The sequence below is a fragment of the Cibotium barometz genome, chromosome 34 (genome assembly GCF_041138505.1).
Source record: "Cibotium barometz isolate CiBa-2024 chromosome 34, ASM4113850v1, whole genome shotgun sequence".
Taxonomy (NCBI): domain Eukaryota; kingdom Viridiplantae; phylum Streptophyta; class Polypodiopsida; order Cyatheales; family Cibotiaceae; genus Cibotium; species Cibotium barometz.
In genome coordinates, this window is record NC_141079.1 from 3,737,883 (window position 1) to 3,760,625 (window position 22,743).

Sequence of the window (22,743 nt, forward strand, 5' to 3'; positions counted from 1 at the left end):
CCACTAGATAGGGCACAAGGGCTTTGGATAATCAATTGTTCCATGCATGTGGGGCATCATTGTAAGGAGGGCCCTTATAAAACATGGCAGTGCAATCAAATGACAAAATTTTGCGAGAATTAAGTTATATGTTTTGAAATGTGATATTTGGAACATTAAAATTTTGATTTTTCCTAGCCTTAGAATAGGGGGATTTTTAATTTTAAGTGTACTATTTTAAACCTTCAATATGAATTTAATTTCTTAACTAAAGATTGAGTGTTCGATAATAATTCGATCGAAATAGAGAAGACCAACATGGTCCGTGTACTAGGACCATAGTTTCAAATGCTTCTTGGTCTATATATGAGAATAATTGAAGTTTTCCATTATCTCCAAAATCCACTTAGTAACATCTAATACTAAATTCTCTATGCATGGCTTATGATATGGCATTACCATGGTGTGATTGCAAACACAAGTCATCTAGGCAGTTAGACCATAAAAAGCAAACTAATGATGTGCTTACATCTAGGCAATTAGACCATAAAAAGCACCGATGGAATCCTTCTGTTAGACACCTTCTGTGTATTAAAATGTGATTCTGCTGCAGGATGCAGACCCACCCTCATGGTACATGAGTTTTGACTCCTGGTGGACACATTGCATGTGGTTGATCCCACACTGAACCCAAAAGTTTTGGTTAGTGTCATCTTACATCTCCAAGAATACGTGTATTGTTCCCTAGAGTATGTACACCATACCATTCTTGAACATGAGAACAGTTGTACCATTCAAATGGGTATGCCGGTACCGTATGGATTTAAAATGTGTCTGCCCATTCCAATGACTGTTTTATATGGGATTTGTTGGTGGCCCTGGCGTTAGATTATTAGCGATAGCAAGGAGCTATGTGGCAAGGAGCTATGTAATCAGAATTCCAAAATTCGTCTCTAAAAGAAAAAAGGAATATTGCCACCTCAGCAAGAGTGGAATTTGAAGTTTAATATGTTGTATACAGCTGACAAATCAACATGTCTAGAACATAAAGACTGAAACATCATGAAAATTGTTAATCTAAAGCAAATGTACACACAGCGTCTCGTGGCAAGAAGCCAGAAATAGTCACATCAAAACAGCAAATACATTGCCAAACTGAGTTTCTTTAAGGTGGTTCTTTGAATTTATAATATGTATGGAAAGTAATCCCAAATACATTGATTTCCATAAAACAAAAGGTAGTTAAGCTCTTATCCAAGTGGCACTTCACCCCATGGTGACTGTATCAGAAAAGTAAACCTAAAGTTGTACATTATCATGTGCATTGTGACGGTGTATGCATCCTATCTGCTGTAAAACTACACAACGTCATGCAGCCTACAACAGCCATGCCAAGTGAGAAGTATATGAGAGGAAAGCCACAGTACCCCAACAAGAGGGCTAGTGGCCATCCACAACTTAGCAAAACATCAACCCAAAAAGAAGTTAATCAATGCTGAGGCTTTAATGCTCTTCAGAAAACGCGACATTTCACAAGCGATTATTCACAACTTACTCTCCAGCGCTAATGCAAGGGTGTACCCAATGTTTGACACCTAGCCAAGGGTCAACACCCTTGTCAATTGGAAATAAAAGAGTCTCATGCACCAAACGAGGCTAACAAAATTTCCTGTAGATCCCACTGATGGAGCATCCCAACTCTGTTTTCAGCTAACATCATTGGAAAATGCTGCTCACAGAACTGTCATCGTAAACGCGCCAGATGGTCTCACCAAGAAGGTTTGCTACTGACAAGACTGTCAGTTGTGGGAAATAATTCTTCTCTTTTACGGGGATTGTATTTGTGATGATAACTTCTTGGAAAAGACCTCCAGATAGCCGTTCAATGGCAGGCGGGCTGTCAAAAAAGGAAAACAGTATTTTAGAGAGAAGAGAGCTGCAAAAAAAAGGATGTTTCAGCCTTGGCGGATAGCTTTGCATGTGCCACAGCAAGGCTAACCTGAAGACTGCGTGTGTGCTACAAGCATAAACTTCACGGGCACCTTCATGGTGTAAAAGGGCTGCTCCATTGGTTATGGTCCCTGTTGGAAATAAAAATAGAGAGCGTTACTTAGCCCCACCCACCGTCATATTAACCATAGAGACCTTCCAAACCTGTTAACTGGGATGTCAAAGAAAAGAGGATCAAGCATGACAACTATGGTAGATCCAAGTGTTTTCTTACCGGCTGTATCTATCATGTCATCTACCATGACTGCAACTTTCCCCTTGACATCTCCAATAAGGTTCATGACCTAAGAATTTCACAAAAAGCATCAAACAATGTCCACTAAAGAGTCCTTATACGTGTCACCTGTAATAAGAGTCCAACCCTTCCCACACCACAAACACCAAAAATCCCTGGTAAGCCTAGCTCTTTCTTAATCCATGGTTTTAGCCCCTATCTCGCTGCTTAACGGAGGAGTTTCGTCCCGCTTGCCATTGCCCTGAAATAGACTAAGGACAACGTTTACCAAACAGACGATAGGGTCGTTGTGATGATGGCCGCTTGCTGCTTGAAAAGCCTGGCTCATGGCACTACTTCCATGAAGCCGACCTACAAGCTATTTAGCAAGAGGAAGTGCACGCCCACAAAACCTGTCACAATGTACCCTTCTTTCACGTATGTTGCTTTGGCTGCCTTGCAGAGATTACCATCTTCAAATTCTCTTTGCGTTTGGTAATGGAAAGGCTGGAGCTTATCCTTTGATAATTTATGGCATTATTAGCAAGGTAGAAAAGGCGCTAAAAAAACATAAAGCTAGCCCACATACATGATATCCTCTGATTTCTTACAAAGAGTTTAACATCTATGGATGTAAGCAAAAAATAAAAACCTCTGCAACATTATGTCCTTGCCGCCTTTTGTCAACAATAGCAAGAGGTGCGTCTGATAGCTTTTTTGCAAAGGCTCGAGCTCGTGCAACGCCACCGACATCAGGAGAGACCACCACCAGATCTTGTGACGAGATCATCTTGCTGGCTAAGTAGTCCAGTATAACAGGCTGTTTGCCCCCCATCCCCACCAACCACCACCACATCACATACACACATACACGTTTTTTATAATAAAAAAATAACCGCATCTACCGAAAAATATAAAAAAACAATATTTATCCTGCAAATTTACGAACAAAGAAAACAAAAAATTGGACCAACCTGGCCATAAACATGGTCTACAGGGATGTCAAAATATCCCATAGATTGCCCGGAGTGCAAATCACATGCAAGCACACGATTTGCCCCAGCTTCTGTAATCAAGTTCGCAACAAGCTTTGCAGCAATGGATTCGCGGCCATGAGTCTGTTAAAGAGAATGAAACAAAAAGATATATTATTGCAGCCATATAGCTATATTTGCACTTCTTTGTGCTCTTCATGACATCATGCATATTATAAGCTAGCTGTTATGGGCCACAGAATCCTCGAAAAGGATTACTTTGCCTGCATCTGATGCAACATGGTTTTGGGAGCTACCTTGGGTACAAAACCCGAGATACCACATGGGACTTACAATAATGTGCGTATTGTCTGCCCGTTTTACATGGTAAGCCATGGCTGAAGATACAAATCATTTCAACCACTCAAAACCATAATCGATTGTTTTGATTCACCTTGCGATCTGCTCTTGCGTAGCCAAAATATGGGATAACTGCCGTGATAGTTTTTGCTGAAGCTCGCCGGCATGCATCAATCATAATCAGTAGTTCCATCAGATTCTCATTTGCAGGGGGACAAGTAGGTTGCACTAAGAAAACATCACACCCTCTCACACTCTCTTGTAGCTGCACATAGATTTCACCATCTGCAAACCGTTTGATGTTGATCTTGCTAAGGTCAAGGCCCATGTAACAAGCAATCTCCTGTGAAATCCAGACAAGGCTCTTGAATCAGTATAACAAAGCACATATTGACATCATCTTCAAAACAGCTGACTCAAACCTTAGAGTTGGTGGAGAGTCGAGACACAATATATGCATACTTCGAGAGTTGAATGAGAGTCAAAACAACTTTATGCGCAAAACAGCAATTCAGCCCATTAGGAGGCACAAAAGGCATCGTCCTGCTTTCCATCTTTTCTGTGCTTGCACTTCTCTTGCCTCTCATTTCCTCTCAGCTTTCTCACCTTCCCACTCCCATCAGCCCGCCCCCTGTTTTTATTTCTTCCACTTCCCCTTCAGCCTTTTCATCTAGCTTGTTCTATTTCCTACTACTTTTTCTCATGATGGGTGGACACAAGTTGGGCACAATAACAACATGCTTAATGATCTTTTAGATTGTATTTTTGGGTTGGGCAAGGGCTGGCGGACCAGCATACTACTCGCCATCAGATTCCTATATAAATGCAAGTGAAGGGTCATTTGTAAGCATCCATTAGCCAGAGTCTGCAGACCAAAAGCAAGGCAGATTAGGTGCATGGTGGATCACCAGAGGAGCTGTGAATCTGCAGGACAGAAATTCTCATGTGTGTTAAGAGCATGCACAAGTGGAGGACAGCCAAGAACTTTTTGTATGCATTGTAGCTAGTTTGCACAGCATATCAAATTAGATCTTAGTGATCTAGGATCTTCATTGTATGTTGGCAATGTGCAGTACACTAGGGTTTCACATCTCTTGTCTCTCTTCTCTATTGAGTACTAGTCAAAAGCAGGATTATACTCCTGGAACTCAACCCATGCATGGTACATGGGATTCACAGATTTTCCTAGTTTGACAAGTGTTCAAACTTCAAGCTCCTAGCTTTTGCATGCAAACAGTTTGAAATTCCTTTGTGCATATAAGTTTATGTGTAGTCTGAAGCCCTTTTAGAATGCTCTAGAATGCCAAGTTTGATACCTTTTTTCCGCACCTGTAATGGTCCAACAGAATACTTATCATAATTCCTGTTCCAAGAGCACGTGCAGCATAAGCTAGTGTGATTCCCTAATAAAGTACTTCATGCATATATTATGAGATTGATCATTGTATAAGCAATAGGCCACTTATGAACCATGGGCACCCCGAGTGGAGCCACTTCAAGAGGGTGTGAACACATAGGGCCTTGTATTTTCTCATATTGCAAATATACTCTCCCATTGTGCAATTGAGTCTTGCTCTTGTTATCACCATTTGGTCCTAACACCGTGACCTCTAACCAGTGTTCGGTGAGACTGGATGAGCATGTGGCCAAGTGCAAGAAGACATGCGAACGGTAGATTTCCAAACTGCATATGCGTATGCATAGCTCATGGCTTGCATATGCTGGTTAGATGATTTGCTAGAAGTATGCCATGTTTTCTTGTGCTGTTGTTGTGAGTCTATAGAACACTTGTGCCTATGAGCTAGGGTTTTCAGAGATAGAAAGAAGAGTGTGGCAGAGTTACACAACACACACAAGTCCTAAACTAATGTCTGTATTATGCACAAGAAAGAAGTAATACAACTCAATCTCTAGTACAATGGATATGCCTTAGTGAGAATGTCAATCACAGCCCTGTGACCTACTATACAATCCTGGCTAGCACTTCACATACTAAGAAACGCTCTGTGAAGGTCCAACGCCGGAAAGCAGATGGATACGACGATTTGGCTACCCAAAAGTAAATTCAAAGTACATAAAAAAAGGGTTTTCTATGAAAATGGGGAAATTGTCTAGCCTTATCTAGTCTATCCAAATCTTGTATAGAATCTAGGGAACACTTTTGGTGGTCAAAGCACATGCATGAGGTGAGCCATAGGTTGTTCAACAAGGATTGACCATATGTAAGACCCATTGCATAAAGCATAGTGTATGCATGTCTGAATGCCTACCCCTCCACAACACCAAACCAAGCATATATCCAAACAACCGAACCATCTTTATAGCAAGTCAAGCAAGGGAGCTTTTCTGTAAGTGGAAGCTTGAAGGGAGTAATAAGTATCACCCAACATTTGGGCTTGCAAAAGGCTGGCCAGTGGAGCAGTTATGAGCCTTTTAAATAGCACGGCTAGGGTTAGATCTCAGCATTCGGTCACACATCTGCAGTGCCAAGTCCCCATGCAATATAGAAAAGCCTAGATCAGCAGTCGAAAGCCTCGGCACAGCAGGTATCATCCCTGTATAGCTTGGAGCAGCAAGTATAGTAAGGACACATGCATCAACAGCTGAACGCACTAAATTAGGAGTCCAGATCGAAGATTATGTGAATCTCTTTCCTTTTCTATGTGCATGTCCTGTGACATGCGGGGCATTGATCGTAGTAAAACAACCTTAGGCTTAACTAAACTGCACTTAATTATACTTGAGAGATAGACAATGGTGTCAATGCAATGCAATGCAACTATATTAAATGCAATGGTTACAATAAAGATCTATAAATAGATCTATGATGATGTCCTAAATGAATATCCTTCTCAAAATGAGAGAGATATGCTGAATGCTGATGGTGAATGACTGTTCCTTTCTCCACTGCTGAGGTCCACCCTTTGGATGCTGGCTTTCCTCTATCTAGGAGGCAGGAGAATGACTGTTTGCTGCTGAATGTTTAACTGTATGCTGAATCTGCTGTCTACAACTGTGTGCTGCATATGATGCCTTTGCTCTTCAGGCCAGAAATGCTGAGAAGAGAAGGTGATCTGAATTAATGATCCGCTTTGCTTATATATGATATACTGATGCTGGTCGGGCAGAAGGCTGCTGTCGGCCAGATCTCCACGACCCATAAATGCTAGAAAAAGCCCTTATAAATGCTGTCGGCTGGTGTAAACTGCTGTCCATTCCAGTCGGCTGCCCACAATACTTGCTCCATGCTTGAATACAATGCTTGATGCTGAAATGCCATGCTTGGGAACATGCTGTAAATGCCAGGATAATACTTGATGCTCATTAATGCTATCTGCTTAATGCTTATGGATGCTAAGAATGCCATGTCACTTGTACACCGACTGGGAGTGCACGTGACATGTCCAGTATGTGCATTACTTGCAGCACATCATCAGTATGCTCTCTCTTAACATGTTATGTTTTCGCATGTGCATGTTACAATAGGTTACAATGACATCGGTGGATCTTAACAGGCCCAACACTGAGGGAAGATGATCCCTCTGCCTCAGGCTTTGCAACTAGCCTCTTTAATACCTATCCTGGAACTCAGCCTAAGTTTGTGTAAATTCGAACCTTGCCAAGAGAAGGCTAATCTCCAGCAGTTTTTAGTAGGGTGCATGGGAGTACTTTTTGATGGAATTCAGGTCCACCTCAGCCCTTTGGTGGCCTAGATGTTCTAAAAAGCTCTTGACACAGCTTGGCTGTAGCACACAAGCAAGCTTCACACATCTCACACGTGAAATAACCATCCTTGGGAAGTGGCATGAGTCAATAGGCTCACCCCATCCAACCTTATAGGGCCCAGTTTCTCTCCTCAATGCAGTGTCATTGCCTATGGGACACCATATTGGACAACTATTGCACAAGGATGACCTGCTAATCACTTGGAACCCAGTTGCCTCATCCATGGAGACCCTTCCTGCCCGATCCACTATGAGAAAGACAAGGGGGGCTAAGCACTACACATAAATCATCATTTGATTACCACCACTGAGGAACCTGCCACACACTTCCAACCACATGGCATATTTCCATGTCTCAAGGCTCTTGTTGGGATGTGACCACTTCTGGCACATCTGGGCAAGCCTGCTATCTCTGTACATTGCAACCCTCTACCTTCAGCACCAGATGGACCAAGCTTACAAGGCCAATGAAAGTGCATACAGTGAACCTATTGTGTTGTTGGGGAGCCAGCTTTCCTTTGCATTTAGGATAAGGAAGGTCCTCAATGTTGCCTATCCACCAACCCAAAACCGTCCCTCCAAGAACCGCAAACCATGAAAGGAAACTTACCTCTTTTGAGGGTTTGATCAACTTTGCCTGCTGTATGATTCAGTTTACCTTTTTTGTCCCTTTTTGTGTAAAATGACAAACCATGCAGAAAACTAGCTTATAAATTTTGATCGTAATTAAGATAGATTAGTATATCTCTAAGAGCTTGAGTATGTGTTCCAACTTCCTACAGCTATGGATGCTTATTTATGATATTCTAAACCATATGAGGCTTGTAAGATGTTTTCATGGTAGATGGTAGATAAAGGAAGCAATTCACCAAATTGACAGTCAACCAGACAGGACATAAAACATGATTGGTCCACGCACCTGAGACAATGGTAGATTGGCTGTGCCTGAAAATATACGAAGACGAGTAGTATCATGTGTGTCTTCTAAACCCATGTCTTTGAGATCTCTTGTGTAGGGGAACCCAGAGCTTTGTGCATGCCGCATTGGTATCAGTGGTGTTGCCAGCCTTCCATTCCATACACCCGAATCAGCAAGAGTACATTTCTGTAGCAAAGCAAACCCCATCAATAAAATGCATGTGATGTAAACACCAAGTATGCTATCTCACCTTCTAATATTGATCTTTATTCTGATTTGAGGAGTTGGAAATCCACAGCCACATGTGATGATAAAATGCAGCCCCAAACAGTTCAGGCATCAGAACATGGAGATGGGGACACATGCTATGTCCTAAACATGCTTTTAGCAATAATATGCCATGATAATTAGAGATGTGCGTTCCACATCTGGTGACAATATATGCTCAGTGAAGGCCCACGTCTAAGTGAAAATAAGTAAGATGCAACAGAATACTTGAACTAACTGAAAAGCACTCATAGATACCTAAAGTTTTGTATAGAATACTGTATATTCTATACATAAATACTTGACCTAACTCAAAAGTATTTATAAATACTGAAAGTTTGTATAGAATACTGTATATTCCATTACTGCAGTGAGCAAGCCTGACCATAGAGTGGCTGAGGCTGAAAACTGAAAAGAATGCTGGTAATGCCCTCTATGGCCTCGCTGCGGTGAGCATGACAAATGAGCCATGCTGCTATACTACTGATGATCCCCCAACTTTTACACGGGCCTGTGGTACTCCTCCCTGCTGGGCTGCTGATAGCGGGGCTGTCGTGATACTGTGGTGAGAGAGAAGAAGGGCGAGGTCCTGTTCCATCTCCTCATATGCTAGGGCCAATGCCGACTCAGAAGCTCAGTCTACCGCACCCCAGGTAATGGTGCGGGCAGACGCCTGGTCCATGGTGAAAATACGGAGGATCAGCAACCAAAGCTGCTGTGCCTTGGGAGTCGGGACAATCCCAAAGGCAATGACATTGTGACTCCTGTGGGTGTCCACACCTAGAAAAAAGGGCAGGCTGACCTCCATCTGCCAGCCAAGTGCCCAATGCCAAGCTCCTATGAGCTATCTGCCAAAGGAAAAGAGTAATCTGCTGTGGCCGGAAAAGGTCCCACGACAGTTTCCAAAAATCACGGAGGAAATGCACAAGGATGTCCAGAGTCTACCAGTGTACTGTTGCGTTGACCCTCCCCCGACCAAAGTGGCTAGAGAGAGATTTTGGAGATTATGGTTATGGAAGGGCCGACCATTGATGTGGCTGCAGTGGGATCTAGGCGAGTGGTAGTGACACAATCCCTTTGCCCCCGAGGACACCCCCGACTTTCCCTTTGAGTATATAGGCCGTCTGGGCTGCAAGATTCAGATACCAGAGGTTGATAGTACGCCAGCACGAGCACCCTGGATCAGGACCTGACTGTGACACGTCAAGTATATGGTGGAGACACCTCGGATCCAAGTGGCGAGGAAACCCATCATGCATATATTCCCCTCAAGAAAGCCCCAATCCACGCTGTCGCAGGAGAATCGCTAAGTCTTGTTACTGTGGACAGGGACGGGCGCAGAGGCCCCTCCAGTTCAAAGAGCAAGAGCAAACCAGTGGTGTGAATATTGCAAGTGATATGGAAATCACAAATCATCTAATTGCTACCATGCCCAAAGAATAATGAGAATGGCGGGAGTGCCAGCATTACCAGCACCTCCTCTACCATTAGCCTGTTGGGTATGGGGGAAGGTTTGCAAATACACAAGCACATAGCTCAAGCATAGAAAACAGGAGAGAGAGTGTGCGCTGAAAAGAAGCTGAAAAGGTACTTGATAATTATAAAGAATGAGAAAGTACAAAGTACAATATAGTCTAGGTCTAAAAGACCAACACACAAGTATGTTCACACGGGAAAAAAACCATGTCCAACCATGGTAAAAAGTGCCAGTGAGTAGACTAGTTCACACCAAAACTTCTATGAGGAGAAATGGCTAACAAACCCCCTAGAGTGAATGATGTGAACGTAAACAGGGTGTAGCAGACCACCCTGGTAAAGGCTAGAGGTTTAAAGCTTTGTGATTCCAAACAATTGCCAAAGCACTCTAACTGCCAGTGTAGATGGTGGTAGAAGACAGCTATCTAATACCAAGATCGGCTAATAGACGTCATAGCCGAACACATTCCATAGTAGCTGTAAAAACTGCCCTGTTTTCAACTTCACAACTAGAAGTGGCCACTGTAGGCTACTTCTTGTTGAGCCATGAAATGCATGAACCACCAAGAAGATAACAGTTTCCACTGGTAGACACTCGCGTGTCATAGTATCCTACCCAGTCACTCTCTGTAAAAGCAATCAAGCACAATGTAGACGAGCTGCCATAAAACAGCGCAAAGTCAATGGTTCCTTTAAGGTAGCAAAAGACACGCTTACATGCTTGCCAATGCTGAGTGCCAGGGCTATGCATAAATATGCTCAACTGTGAAACAACAAACTAAACATCTAACAGGTAGTGCATAGATAAATAAGGCATACCACAGCCTGCTGATAAGGGCAGCATCAAATGGCTCACCAGCATCCTCAAGTGAAAGTTTTAAACTTGGTTCCCTAGGAGTAGAAATAGGTTTACACCAACGCACAAGTCGCATAACTCTCAAGTACTGTTCTTTTCAATAGAGTCCAACTCCGAGCGCATGGTTGCAACCCAATGCTCATCCTCCAAAGCATAAGCATGAGAAATAGGCTCCTCATTACATGCAGTGGCAACAAGAGCACTGTCAACAAAATGAGAAGATGCATGATAAGATGCAACACGAGTACGACCAAGCATAAGACACGAATAGCTGCATTTCCATTGTCAAATGCATCACCCAAGGTTTCCTAATCAACATATGACACATCAGGACCAATTTGAGTAGTATTAAGTTGCTGAATTTCAAGAATTTTAGCATTATGTGATGGCTATAAACGAGCCAAAGCGGGCTCTACATCATCAGCATGTGACCCAAATAAAGGCAATGTACATATAGAGCTTCATCCAAGCCCCCCGATTCGCATGTGGGATTACTCCACGAGTTCCTTGGCTCCTCATGCATTCCACGACAATGCATTGGTGGCAACCCAATTCTAACACCTTCATTCAACAATGCATGTGAACCCCCTTGCCACATGGTCAACTCTTGCCACAAGATTGTCAACTCAACAGTCGGAAAGGAGTAGTTCATTGACGTCAGCATAGCTAACCAGAATCCTTGCACTGTTGCATTCTCGCATGAACATCTCCCAGAGGTCCCTAGTCCCACGTACCTCCACTAGCCCTTTGCAATGGATCCTCATCGCTATCAGCAACCACCTCTCACCATCGCTTGGAGGAAGATCTTCATAGGAAGGCAGCAATCCCCATCACCTGTTGCCCCCCTCACGTCCACACAAAACCTAGGTAGGGAAGATACCTACGAGCCATGCCCACTATGCTACATATAGAGCTCCATCGAGCCCAATGAGGGCACATAGGCAGAGGGAGAGGGGGCATCGAATAGGAAGGCGGGTAGCCCAAGGGGAAGGCGGGGGCAGCAGCGCTGGTGAAAGGTGGGGGAGCGCAGAGAACCGCACAAGAGGAGGGGCTAGGGGCGGCACAGAGTAAGGCGGGCTGCACAAGGGGAATGTGGGGTGAGCAGCGCAGGAGGAAAGGTGGAAGAGGAACAAGGGCAAGGGGGGTGGAGGCGAAGAAGGGGAGGGCAATGGCGAGGGTGGAAAAGAGAGGCAGCGATGACAAGGATAGGCATAAGCTACAGCAGGGGGAAACCAATACCTTTTTTAGGAATATTTGAAAACCCCTGATTCTTGGAATGTAACCCTAGGTTTCCTTCTCTATTGGTAGCGCAATTTCTCCTTGATCCCTTGTTATGACTTGCAACCGCAGACCTTTCTTCTCCCTTTACCATGGCGGCATGACTCCACTTTGTTGATGATGTTTCTGACCACGAGGAAGATCGTCCTCAGGGGTCAATGGGACACTAGGAGGTGCAGCAGGAGGTGGTCGAGGGGGTTGAGAAAACTTATTTCGAGGAGCAGATGGCTCAACATCATGCAAAGTTCCGAGAAGAGATCCAACTTTTGCGAGATCAGATGGTTGTACTTTAGAGAGCGGTGATTGGTGCAATGGCTCTTGTGGGATTGGCACCATTCGCTCCTTCGTTCGCACTTAAGGTCTATTCGGGTGAGGAAAAGGAAAGGACCCAAAAGGTGGTTGACTCTTTGCTAAACCACTGGAACGTACACTTTGAGTGTCACCCGTTTCCAAAAGCTTGGAAGTCGCAGATGGTTAGAAAGCCCTGAAATGGTGGAGAGAACTCAGGAATAAACCGAGTACTTGGGCGGATTTTGAGACCATGTTTCGTGATGAGTTCCTCCAAACGGAGGATGAGTTTGATATTGTGGACAAGTTTACAAAGTTGGACATGAAGAACCTGTCTTTCGACACATACTTGCAGAGATTCAAAGAGTTGTCCTCCAGCGGTACACATGGATGCCACAACGTTGTGTGGGTTTTTTCTTCGTGGGTTGGCGCAGGACACAAGCTCCAAGTTAATCATAGCAAGACCCTGGCAGATGCCATCTAGTATGCTAGGATTTATGAAGAGACGATGGCCGGCCAGACTCAAAAGAACGTCTCTTAGAAACCTCAAACCATAAGAACCTCTGAGCAGGATTCCAAGCGTAAACGAAAGTTTAAGAAGGATCCACAAGACCAAACCCAGTTTTTGGGGAACCCAGTCCGAAGCAAGATAAGAAGCATCGGTAGATCCTCCATAGCATTAGGGAGGGCCGGTGTTTTTCTGTAGTTAGAAGGGCCATTTGAAGGCAGCTCATTTGACCCAAGTCACAGGTAACCCTTACGTTCTTCCATAGACATTATTAGTTATGTCAGAGTGCTTGAATTTTATTTGTTTCAGCATGGTAATCTTCGGTCCTAATGACTTGATACATATGTATAAGTCAGTGTTAGGGAAGACTATGCACATCCTTGTAGACCTTGGTTAAACTCACAACTTTGTTGATGCCACACTTGTGCAGAAGCTCAGAGTGAAGACGCACCTGAGTGAATCGTGATCACATGTATCGTGTGAACTTGGCGGCAAGACTTGGACATATCTGGGACAAGCATGTGTCTCAGTGAGACTAATATATATTCAGAGTTATACATCCATGTAGATTGATAGGGTCATGTTTGTCCTTTGTAATGGAAGATGCTCCTGTATTTTGGAGGGAGATTTTGCGGTCCCACTCTCTATTTTTTGTAACTCAGCAAGACTTCATAATATAATGTATATTTATTATGAAGTGTTTAAATGTGTTGGTACCCTTTCATCTAATGTTAATTGTGGTTTATAACGGTTAAGTTGGATGTTTTGGGGACACTGGGTTAGGAAGCATCACTGAGCGGATTCACATATGTTTTCTCTACTGAGTGAGTTGTGGTCTTCTAGTTGGACGGTTGGTTGTAATTAAAAAAAGGGTCTTAGCCTTTGAGGATGAGCTACCTGGGGGAGGAAGAGATTTCCGTGTTAGAATTGTGCATCTCAATGTTCTGGGGCTTTACCATTTATCTGGGTATTTTATTGTATTTCTCCTATTTATTTGTCCTGTGAGCAGTCAGCCAGCCCTAGAGGCAGTCACCCAGCTCACTAATGCACTATATAAGGAGTTCCCCATTATTCACTCCTTCATCCACTTCCCTTGCACATAGTTCAACATTCAGTTGCTGGCCATTGCCATTGTAAAGCTTTACTGCTGTTATAAAAGGTGATCTTGTCCAACTCTCTCATTCTCCTTTGCACTCTCTCATATGTTTACTGTTTATGCTTCCACCTATGCTATCTCCTTCATGGTATCATACGCTTAGGTCCAGGCTGCTCCAAACTTAGCAAATCTGCCCACCTTTCCCTCCTTTTGCTGTGCGTTTTTCTCCACATCTCTCCCGGCTGCAGATCTGTGACAACAGTGGCTGCGTTTCCCCAACAGTGCTGCATTTTCAGGTCCAGCCAGCCGGCTGTTTGCTGCAGGCCAGTTTTGGTGGCTGCGTCTTCTCCTACAGAGGCAATCCGGCTAGTTCACTTGGCTGTGTTTTCTGCACCGGCATCACATTTGGTGAGTTCTCTTGCATGTGGAGTTGCCAGACAAGTGGCTGTACATTTTCTTCTTCCTCCACGAGTCCCTGCCCATCCGGTAGGCGGTTCCTGGTGGATCTTGGACTGTTTTGCTACTGTCCCGCCTCTTTCTCTCTACGGTTTGAGAGGGGGCTGATTGTGCCTCGCTTCGTTGGTAAGCACTTGAGAGAAGTGTTTTTGAGAGATGAGATTTGTTCTTTGTTGCTATGGATATGGCTCCCCCCTGTATGAACAAAGATGACAAGTTGAAAGGACCCAACTACGCTCATTGGAAGCTTCAGATGCGGGTCTGGTTCATCCACAAGGGTTTGTGGGACATTGTTCAGGGCACTGAAAGGAAGCCCGAGCATCCTCAAAACTCTAGGAGGTGGACTCAAGCTCAGGAGGATGAATTTGCTGTGGAATTACAAGACTGGGAGAATCGAGACTCAAAGGCGCATTCTATGCTTGTGCGGACCATCACCGAGGAGGTCTCACCGGCAATGCAAACTCTCTCCAGTGCTCATCAGGTATGGTCAAAGTTGGAGGATCTCTTTGCACGAGATTCATCGATGAGGGCAGTTACCTTGCAAGGGCAGCTCTACGGCTTGTTATTTCCTAAAGGCAATTCCATGCAGTCTTTTCTCATGAAGGCCAAGGTTATCCATGACCAGTTACTAGCTATGGGTGCTGCTTTGTCCTCTTCTTAGCTAGTTGCTCTTATCCTCACCAAGCTTCCTCCGGACTATGATGTGATTTCTCGATCTTTCCGGGGCCAGGTCACATCCACTCAGTTGGATTTTGATGATCTTAGCTCCCTACTTTTGGAGGAGGAGTCCGTTCTCATCTCACAGGGTAAATTGAAGGTGTCAGTCAACAGTTCTAACCAGGCACTTTCCTCAGTTCACAAGAAAGGTCGGAGTCGCTGCTTCTCTTGCGGGAAAAGAGGACATCTGTCCAAGTATTGTTTGTCCAAGAAGAAGGACCAAACCAAGGGCAAGGCTTCATCTCAGAGAAAAGGCAAAGACACGACACAAGATAGTGATACAGATTCCAGTACCACTGCTAGGGCTCCCAGGCTCAAGAGACCCCAGATGGTGTGCTTCTCTAGTACACATGCAATTTCCCCCCATGTACTTCCAGCCAGAAGAGGCTTGTGGGCGGGAGAGGGGGCTAATTACAGCTCCACATACTGGTGCATGGGGACCGTGATTCAGAGTTCCAAGCATTAGACATCTAGCAGGACATGGTTATCTTTGGTACAGCAAAGATTATGAACTGGATTTATTCCAAGTTCATTGTTCGAGGCTTTTGGGACGTGATGTGTTCCGTCCACTGTTGGGGATTATAGATGCGGTGTGTCCAGCACCTCATCATCTATTCTTGGAGTTCACTGCACACTTGTGTAGGAATTCGTGGCCAAGCAAAGTTCCTTGTTGTTCATGGTGGCATCTTGTTTCGAGGAAACAGGTTGGTGGGTGCTTTCTCCGAGGTGATTCCAGTATTCGCGGTGCTGGAGGGTCCATGGTTGCATCTTCATCGACTTATCTTCTTCCGACTCTTGCACACTATGAGCTACAAAGGGAGTGTTAGAATTGTGTATCTCAATGTTCTGGGGCTTTACCATTTATCTGGGTATTTTATTGTATTTCTCCTATTTATTTGTCCTGTGAGCAGTCGGCCAGCCCTAGAGGCAATCGGCCAGCTCACTGATGCACTATATAAGGAGTTCCCCATTATTCACTCCTTCATCCACTTCCCTTGCACATAGTTCAACAGTCAGCTGGCCATTGCCATTGTAAAGCTTTACTGGTGTTATAAAAGGTGATCTTGCCCAACTCTCTCATTCTCCATTGCACTCTCTCATATGTTTTTTGTTTATGCTTCCGCCTGTGCTATCTCCTTTATTCCTGACAATAGTTGGAATATCTCAGAATTGGGATAGATCGCATAGTATATTTCCCTATGGAAGCTCTATTAGAACGAGAGTTGTTGGATGTGTAGACTTGTGTGAATTATTTCACTGTTATTCCAATGGTTTACCTGTAGGGCGGACCATGAGGTGTAGTGCACCAAGGCTTAGTTGGGAAAGGATTGATCACCCTGACTTGACTTTACAAGTGTCAAGGAATTTTATATGGTGTGTATCCTAGTGGTATGGGACGCTAGGATTTGCACAAATAGACTTTCTAGGTGTGTCTATATTTTCTAACCTTGCTATGTCCTATCGTTATAGACGGTAGTTACCCTAAGGTAGACAAAGTTACACACGACTTGAAAAGAAAATCGAAAGGGTAACTTGGATAGGGTTGCTAGAATTGGGTGGGTGAATCTTTTACCCCGTTTTGTGCTAACTTGTATGATTGCTTGAGAGGGCTATGTCGGGCCGATGTGTGCTTCACTCAGTATTGGCAGTAGGTCCAAGCAGGGAGCTCCATTGACTTAGACCAAGACTCAAGGACATAGCCACAAGGGATGGGGAACGGTAACGGGAGATGGGGACGGGGACGGGATGGGGGATGGCCGTAAGTAGGGAACAGGGACGGGGGAGGGAACGGCACTCAAAAAATACTTTTTTTTTAGTTTTTCTACTCTACACTTATTCTACTTTGGAAGTACATCAAAACGAGCACAAATTTACACTAAAATGGCAAGCTTTTGAGTCGTATTAACAAAATACGCCGATCAAAGAGTGAAGGCATTGACGGTTGATTGTATTAAAGATTAAGTAGATACAAAATGAGTCATGACTCAAGAGTCAAGACTAAGCCTTAAGGAGGCACAATACATGGAAGGACTCAAATGGGTCAATGACAGAAAGTGCTAAAGCCTAGAGGCTAGAGCTAAGTAGTAAGGCCCATGAATCATGATCCATGAATGATCATCCACGTGAAGTACTCGCCTCATGGTCATGGGTAGCTTGTGCCAAAGGAGCATCAAGCTCATCCTCACTCTCATCCTCACTGGCATGCTGCTGTTGCACCTCATCCTCTTGTTGCTCTTCTTGTTGACTCATCTCCCACTCGGTGAAGGGATCTGCCTTCTTGGTCACACACTTGCAAAGCATTCGCAAGTTCGCGCTGACGAAGACAAGGTCATTGGCACGCTCTACCCCAAGTCGGTTCCTCTTCCTAGAGACAATGTGGTTGTAGGTGCTCCAAAGTTGCTCAAAGCAAGAGGAGCTGACAGCCTAGCTAAGTATGCGGATGGCCAGCTCTGCTCCTGTAGCTCCGGTGCATCCGAACCAAAGTCCTCCCACCATAGAGCAACATCAACTTTGGAGCGGTCGATCTGTGCATCATGACAGCCATAGGAGCCATGAAATGACCTGTACATGGAAAGCTAGTCCCTAATCTTACGCCTGACCGATGCATCAGGCACAAGACGGTCCAAGATGATCCTCCATCCAGCGCTCACCTCCCGGTCGCTCTCCTGCTTGTTGCCTTGGAATTCTGGGTCCACCACATAAGCTGCTGCATGCAATGGAGAGTAGTAGGAATTCCACCTTCCTAGACACAAGGCATGGATCTCCTGGTATTTGTCTTCGTCAGGCACGAAGTCTTTCAACTTCTCTATCATGCGATCCATGGCCTCGTAGACCTTGCTTATGCATGGTTGCATAGCGTCTACAATCCTCAGTAGGTGGACTATGGGCCTCACCATAGCATCTGTGGTCTTCACACTCTCCCACCAAGAGGCGTCATCCGCTCGTAACCTACACTCATTGGCCAGTGTTTGTACAGGACTCTTGCATGTCGACAAACTCATCACTAAGGAAAATCCCCCTCAAAGCACCGCTCCAATCCTTCAACCGGTCCACCATCAGGAAGTTGTAGGCAAACCGGGTGTCATAATATTTGAGGAGAGAGAGAGAGAGAGAGAGGACCTCTTGTTGAACTCATGCCAAAGTCTTTGGTGGTTGAGGACAAAGGAGACCGTGGTGTTGGCCTCCTCAATGAGCGAACTGATCCATGGCAATGCCCCTATGTCCTTGAGGAGGTTGTTTAGGCAATGAGCCATACGAAAGGACACCATGACATGTCCATACATACCTTGGAGGATAGCTCCCGCTGCCCTATTGGAAGGCTCCCCATCCGCAACAAAGCCCACTACATGCTCGGGGACCAATGATCTCCATGGTGGTAGCCCACTCCGCCGCAAGCACATTCACACTCTTCCCGGTGCCGGATGCAGCATGAGATGAGACGAAGTACATCTCTCCGCGGGAATATGCAACCACGCCATGAATACTCCTCTTGCGGGTGTCGCTCCATCCATCCACAATGAGGGAGACTCCGTTCCTCTCCCATTGTCGCTTTGTGTTGCCGGCCGCTTGCTCTACAATACGCTTCTCCTTCTCCAGCAATGTAGTGCGCAAGCTCTCAGATGAGGGGGGCATATAGATTTTGCTATACTCCCCAATCTTCTTAACCATGACCTTGAAGTATTCCGACCTATTCCAGAAAGCAATTTACTAATGAGAAGGGGACTAGGATGATGAAAACATGAAAGATGAATTGGCAATGATTAATCGCACTTACATAGCCACTTGAAAGGCAATGTGGTCGTGGAAGAAGAAGCGGGCCACCGCCATATCCACCTCCTCCTTCAACTTGGGGTTCCAATTATCCCCCAGTGTAGATTGGACCACGCAAGGGTTGAGAGTCCATGGAGATGGAGGGTGCCAGCGTCATGGATGTTGAAAGGCAGTGTGGTCGTGGAAGAAGAAGCGGGCCACCGCCATATCCACCTCCTCCTTCAACTTGGGGTTCCAATTCTCCCCCAGTGTAGATTGTCGCCATAGGCCACACAAGGGTTGAGAGGCCATGGAGATGGAGGGTGCTAGCGTCATGGATGGAGCAACATTCCGACTCGATGGTGAACGTGATGGCGTGCATGATCCCGATCCACCACATGACTCCATCGTAGAGGCTTGAGTTCCTCTCCCCATCATCGCGGGATCCATGGCCACTCGTGTCCTTCTTGCCGCCTCGATCACCTAGTAGACAGCAAGCTTGTCAAGAAGTTCCCGTCTCAATTCGGGCGTGACATTCGTGCAAAACCGCACCTCATGCCCACTCTCATGTAAGAGGTGGGCTCACACTTTGTCGGCGCCACCCATTCACCAATGCAGGCAAAGCTTGCATGCCCATGGCAGAGAACCGTCTCCATGAGCGGATGGGGTGTAGTTAACCTCCTCCCACCATGTCCATCCCGTCATCCTTCTACGGGAAGCCTCGGCACGTGAGGAGGATGCGATGGTTGAAGATGGCTTGAGCCTTGAGAGAGGGAGAGTGAGGGAGAGAGAGGGAGAGAGGCTCCAGGGAGAGAGATTAGAGACTAGAGTGCTTGTGTGAGAGCCTAGTGGCTTGGAAGTTGGAAGAGGCTTGAGAGGGGAGAGAGACTAGATAGTAGAGCTAAGAGAGTACACTCTAGACTCTAGAGACTAGAGTGGTTGAGCCTTGTGTAAGAGGCTTGGAAGTTGGAAGAGGCTGGAGGGAAAGAGACTAGAGAGAGTAGATACTAGAGACTAGTCACTACAGTGTGGCTTGCCGCTTGAAGCTTGAGCAATGAGCAAAGTGCCAAAGACTCAAGAGACTTGAAAGTTGCTTGAAGGTGTGTGTGTGAGGAAGTGTGTGTGTGTGTGTGCTTGTTCTTATATAGATAGGCAAGAGAGAGACAGAGGCAAGGGCCAAGCCTCAAAGGCCGAGGCAAGAGGGCCAAGGCAAGTGCCAAGGCCCAAGAGGAGACGGCATCCCCAAACGACCACTTAAACGATCGAAAAATGGCCATAAAACCAACCGTTGCAAAGCGCAACGGCTCTCTGTCATCCCCCCACAGGGCCGTCCCCCACAACGTCCCCGGCCAGTAACCGTCCTCGTCCCTCGTCCCTTGTGAGGGACACCTCCAGGAGGACGTCCGTCCGTCCCCTTCCCTCCCCGTTGCTGCCACGTCCTGGACGGCGTCCCCGCGTCCCAAGCTCCCGTCTCCTACGTCCCCTGTGACTATGCTCAAGGATCATTCCACTTGTTAGAGTGGAAGGTAGTCAATGCTATTTATTTGGAACCAATTGTTGTTCCAAGATGATAGAGTCTATGCACCAGATTGTGGTGGGATTAGGAGGGGAATTCCTTATGATAGTTGCAACGCTCCTCCAGCAAGTCATCTAGAGATTCAACGAACTTGTGTTTTTCTAATCATCCTCAATCCGATGGGCAGACGGAGAGGGTGGGATCAGGTTCTGGAGGTTATGGTATGTGCATACGGCTCCAAGCGACCATGGTGTTGGGAGAGGTACATCCCTATGGTCGAGTTTGCCTATGGTACACTACTGAGTATATGGTTCTAGCAGCAGCTAGAATATGTTTGGTAGGAGTTGGGTCAAAACGCAAATTCCCTCAGACTTTGATAGCTTGAAGGAGACATAATTGTGGTGCCTCATATTTAGAAGTCTCTGAGAGGGAGGTGTGACATCCCCTAGGTATGAGGATTTCCCACATCCTGGAAAGGATGGGTATTATGTTACAACTAGCAGATATTTGTCCAGTGATTTCAGGTTTCCAATTCCATGAGGAGTTGGAGGATTGAGGGATGGTTTATATTCTGATGGTTTATATTCTTCAAGGACCTGGAAAGGTTCTACTTTTGTCTTGTTTCCACGGTCATATGTTGGAGGAACACTAGCTTCTGATGAGAAGGTTTCTTGATGTGTGGCTATGTGGATGTTGGAATGGATTCTTGCCCTCCGCTTCTCACGTTGCCATGTCCCACATAGTGGGTTGGGGTCAACTCATTGGTCTCCCCTCATCCCCCACCTTTATGGTGGTTTACGAGATCTTCAGGTGGGGAGGGACCCAGCCGGTTGTTGGCCTCCGTCCACGTGCTGCCCCTCCACTCTACGTGTGGTACTCTACAGTTCCGTGTTCTTTCATGGTATCAAAGCCTCGTCAGCTCCTGCTCGGTTTCAGGCTTCGCATGGAAGGGGGGGTGTTGGAATGAATTCTTGCCCTCTCCTTACATCTCATTGAGGGCATCCCTACTGCCCTCAATGACCGCTTGCTCCCATATGAACAAACTCTAGGAGATATGGACAAGATTCCAAAAGCTGTGGCTTTTGAAAGAGAATCCAACAGCTCAATTCCTGTGTGTTTGTCCCTATGATATTATTAGGCGTATCCATAGCATAACTACACGCCATTGGCTTGGCCAGAAAACTTGTAGTAATCAATTTTCTAGAGGCAGTACTACATACCTTGGACATTGAGAAACTTGCAGGAAGCCTGTAGAGACAACAATCTTATGCTTTGCACCATTTTGGAACTCTAGCCTTGCATGTTGAAGTTATGAATTCTATACAGTTTAGGAAAGCACTGAAAAAGCAAAAGCAGAAAGAGGGTGTGTAGTGGAATACCGTTACTTGCAGGCGTTGATTTCTGGAGCAGCCCAGAACGCAATTCCGATTGTGGGCAAGTTTGGAGATGAGCAGGTGGGTGCTGGTGTCAACGGTGGGCAAACACAGCGCATGATCAGACACCATGTCTTGAGCTGCAACAATTGGGCGGAGAGTGAAAGCCCAACACTCCTTATGAAGGAGCTAGAACTGGTGACTTTGCGAGCATCTCTCGCTCTCTCTGAACGCTCTGTTATAATATAAGGAATGCGGGCTCTTCAAACGAGCACCGATTCAAAAGGAGAAGTGGGTAGCCCTTGTCCGTCCGCATGTCCCTTTGGTGCCCCCACTTCACAAGGCCATTTTGAAGATGTCCCCCAACCCATCCCAACCCACACACACGCGCGCGCACGCACACACACACAAGGCTCACTTTTTAAAGTTTTTGCCCACTTCACAAGGCCATTTTGAAGACCCAACCCACCTCCACACACACACACACACACACACACACACAAGGCTCGCTTTTTAAAGTTTCAAGAATAAGCTAGTGAGAATAAAGGTTTGCACAACACTTCTCATTTTCAACAATCCAACTTAGTTTCGGCCCCCCACCCCTTAAGGTTCACTTTTTTGCCCACTTCACAAGGCCATTCTGAAGACCCCAACCCACACACACACACGCACAAAGCTCACTTTTTAAAGTTTTGAGAATAAGCTAGTAAGAATAAAGGTTTGCACAACACTTCTCATTTTCAACAATCCAACTTAGTTGTGCCCTCCAACCAATTTCATTTTTTCCCCCTACCATCGTGGAAGAGTATGGCCGCTTTTTGACTTTCTTTGTATCTTCCCATTAAAAAAAGAGGAAATATCATGTTATCAAGCGCATGTATGTTGTCATGTCACTTAGGATCTTTACACCGTTATATAGTATGGGCAAGAGAAAGGATTGATAGATGAGCAATGTCGCCACATGATAACAACAAGAGAAAG

The 22,743-nt window shown here is 45.5% G+C and overlaps 1 protein-coding gene across 1 annotated transcript; it reads right to left on the reverse strand.

Annotated features, from left to right (window-relative positions):
- Positions 1–1,139: 1,139 nt before the first annotated feature.
- Positions 1,140–22,035, reverse strand: LOC147618621 (ribose-phosphate pyrophosphokinase 1-like). Its single transcript, XM_086773651.1, has 8 exons — positions 21,769–22,035; positions 8,182–8,367; positions 3,632–3,880; positions 3,178–3,321; positions 2,856–3,023; positions 2,204–2,273; positions 1,979–2,060; positions 1,140–1,876 (listed from the first exon to the last, which is right to left on the reverse strand). Exons 1-8 carry the CDS (start codon positions 21,892–21,894, stop codon positions 1,696–1,698), a joined length of 1,206 nt encoding a protein of 401 aa, XP_086629777.1. The 5' UTR covers positions 21,895–22,035; the 3' UTR covers positions 1,140–1,695.
- Between the last annotated feature and the right edge of the window lie 708 nt (positions 22,036–22,743).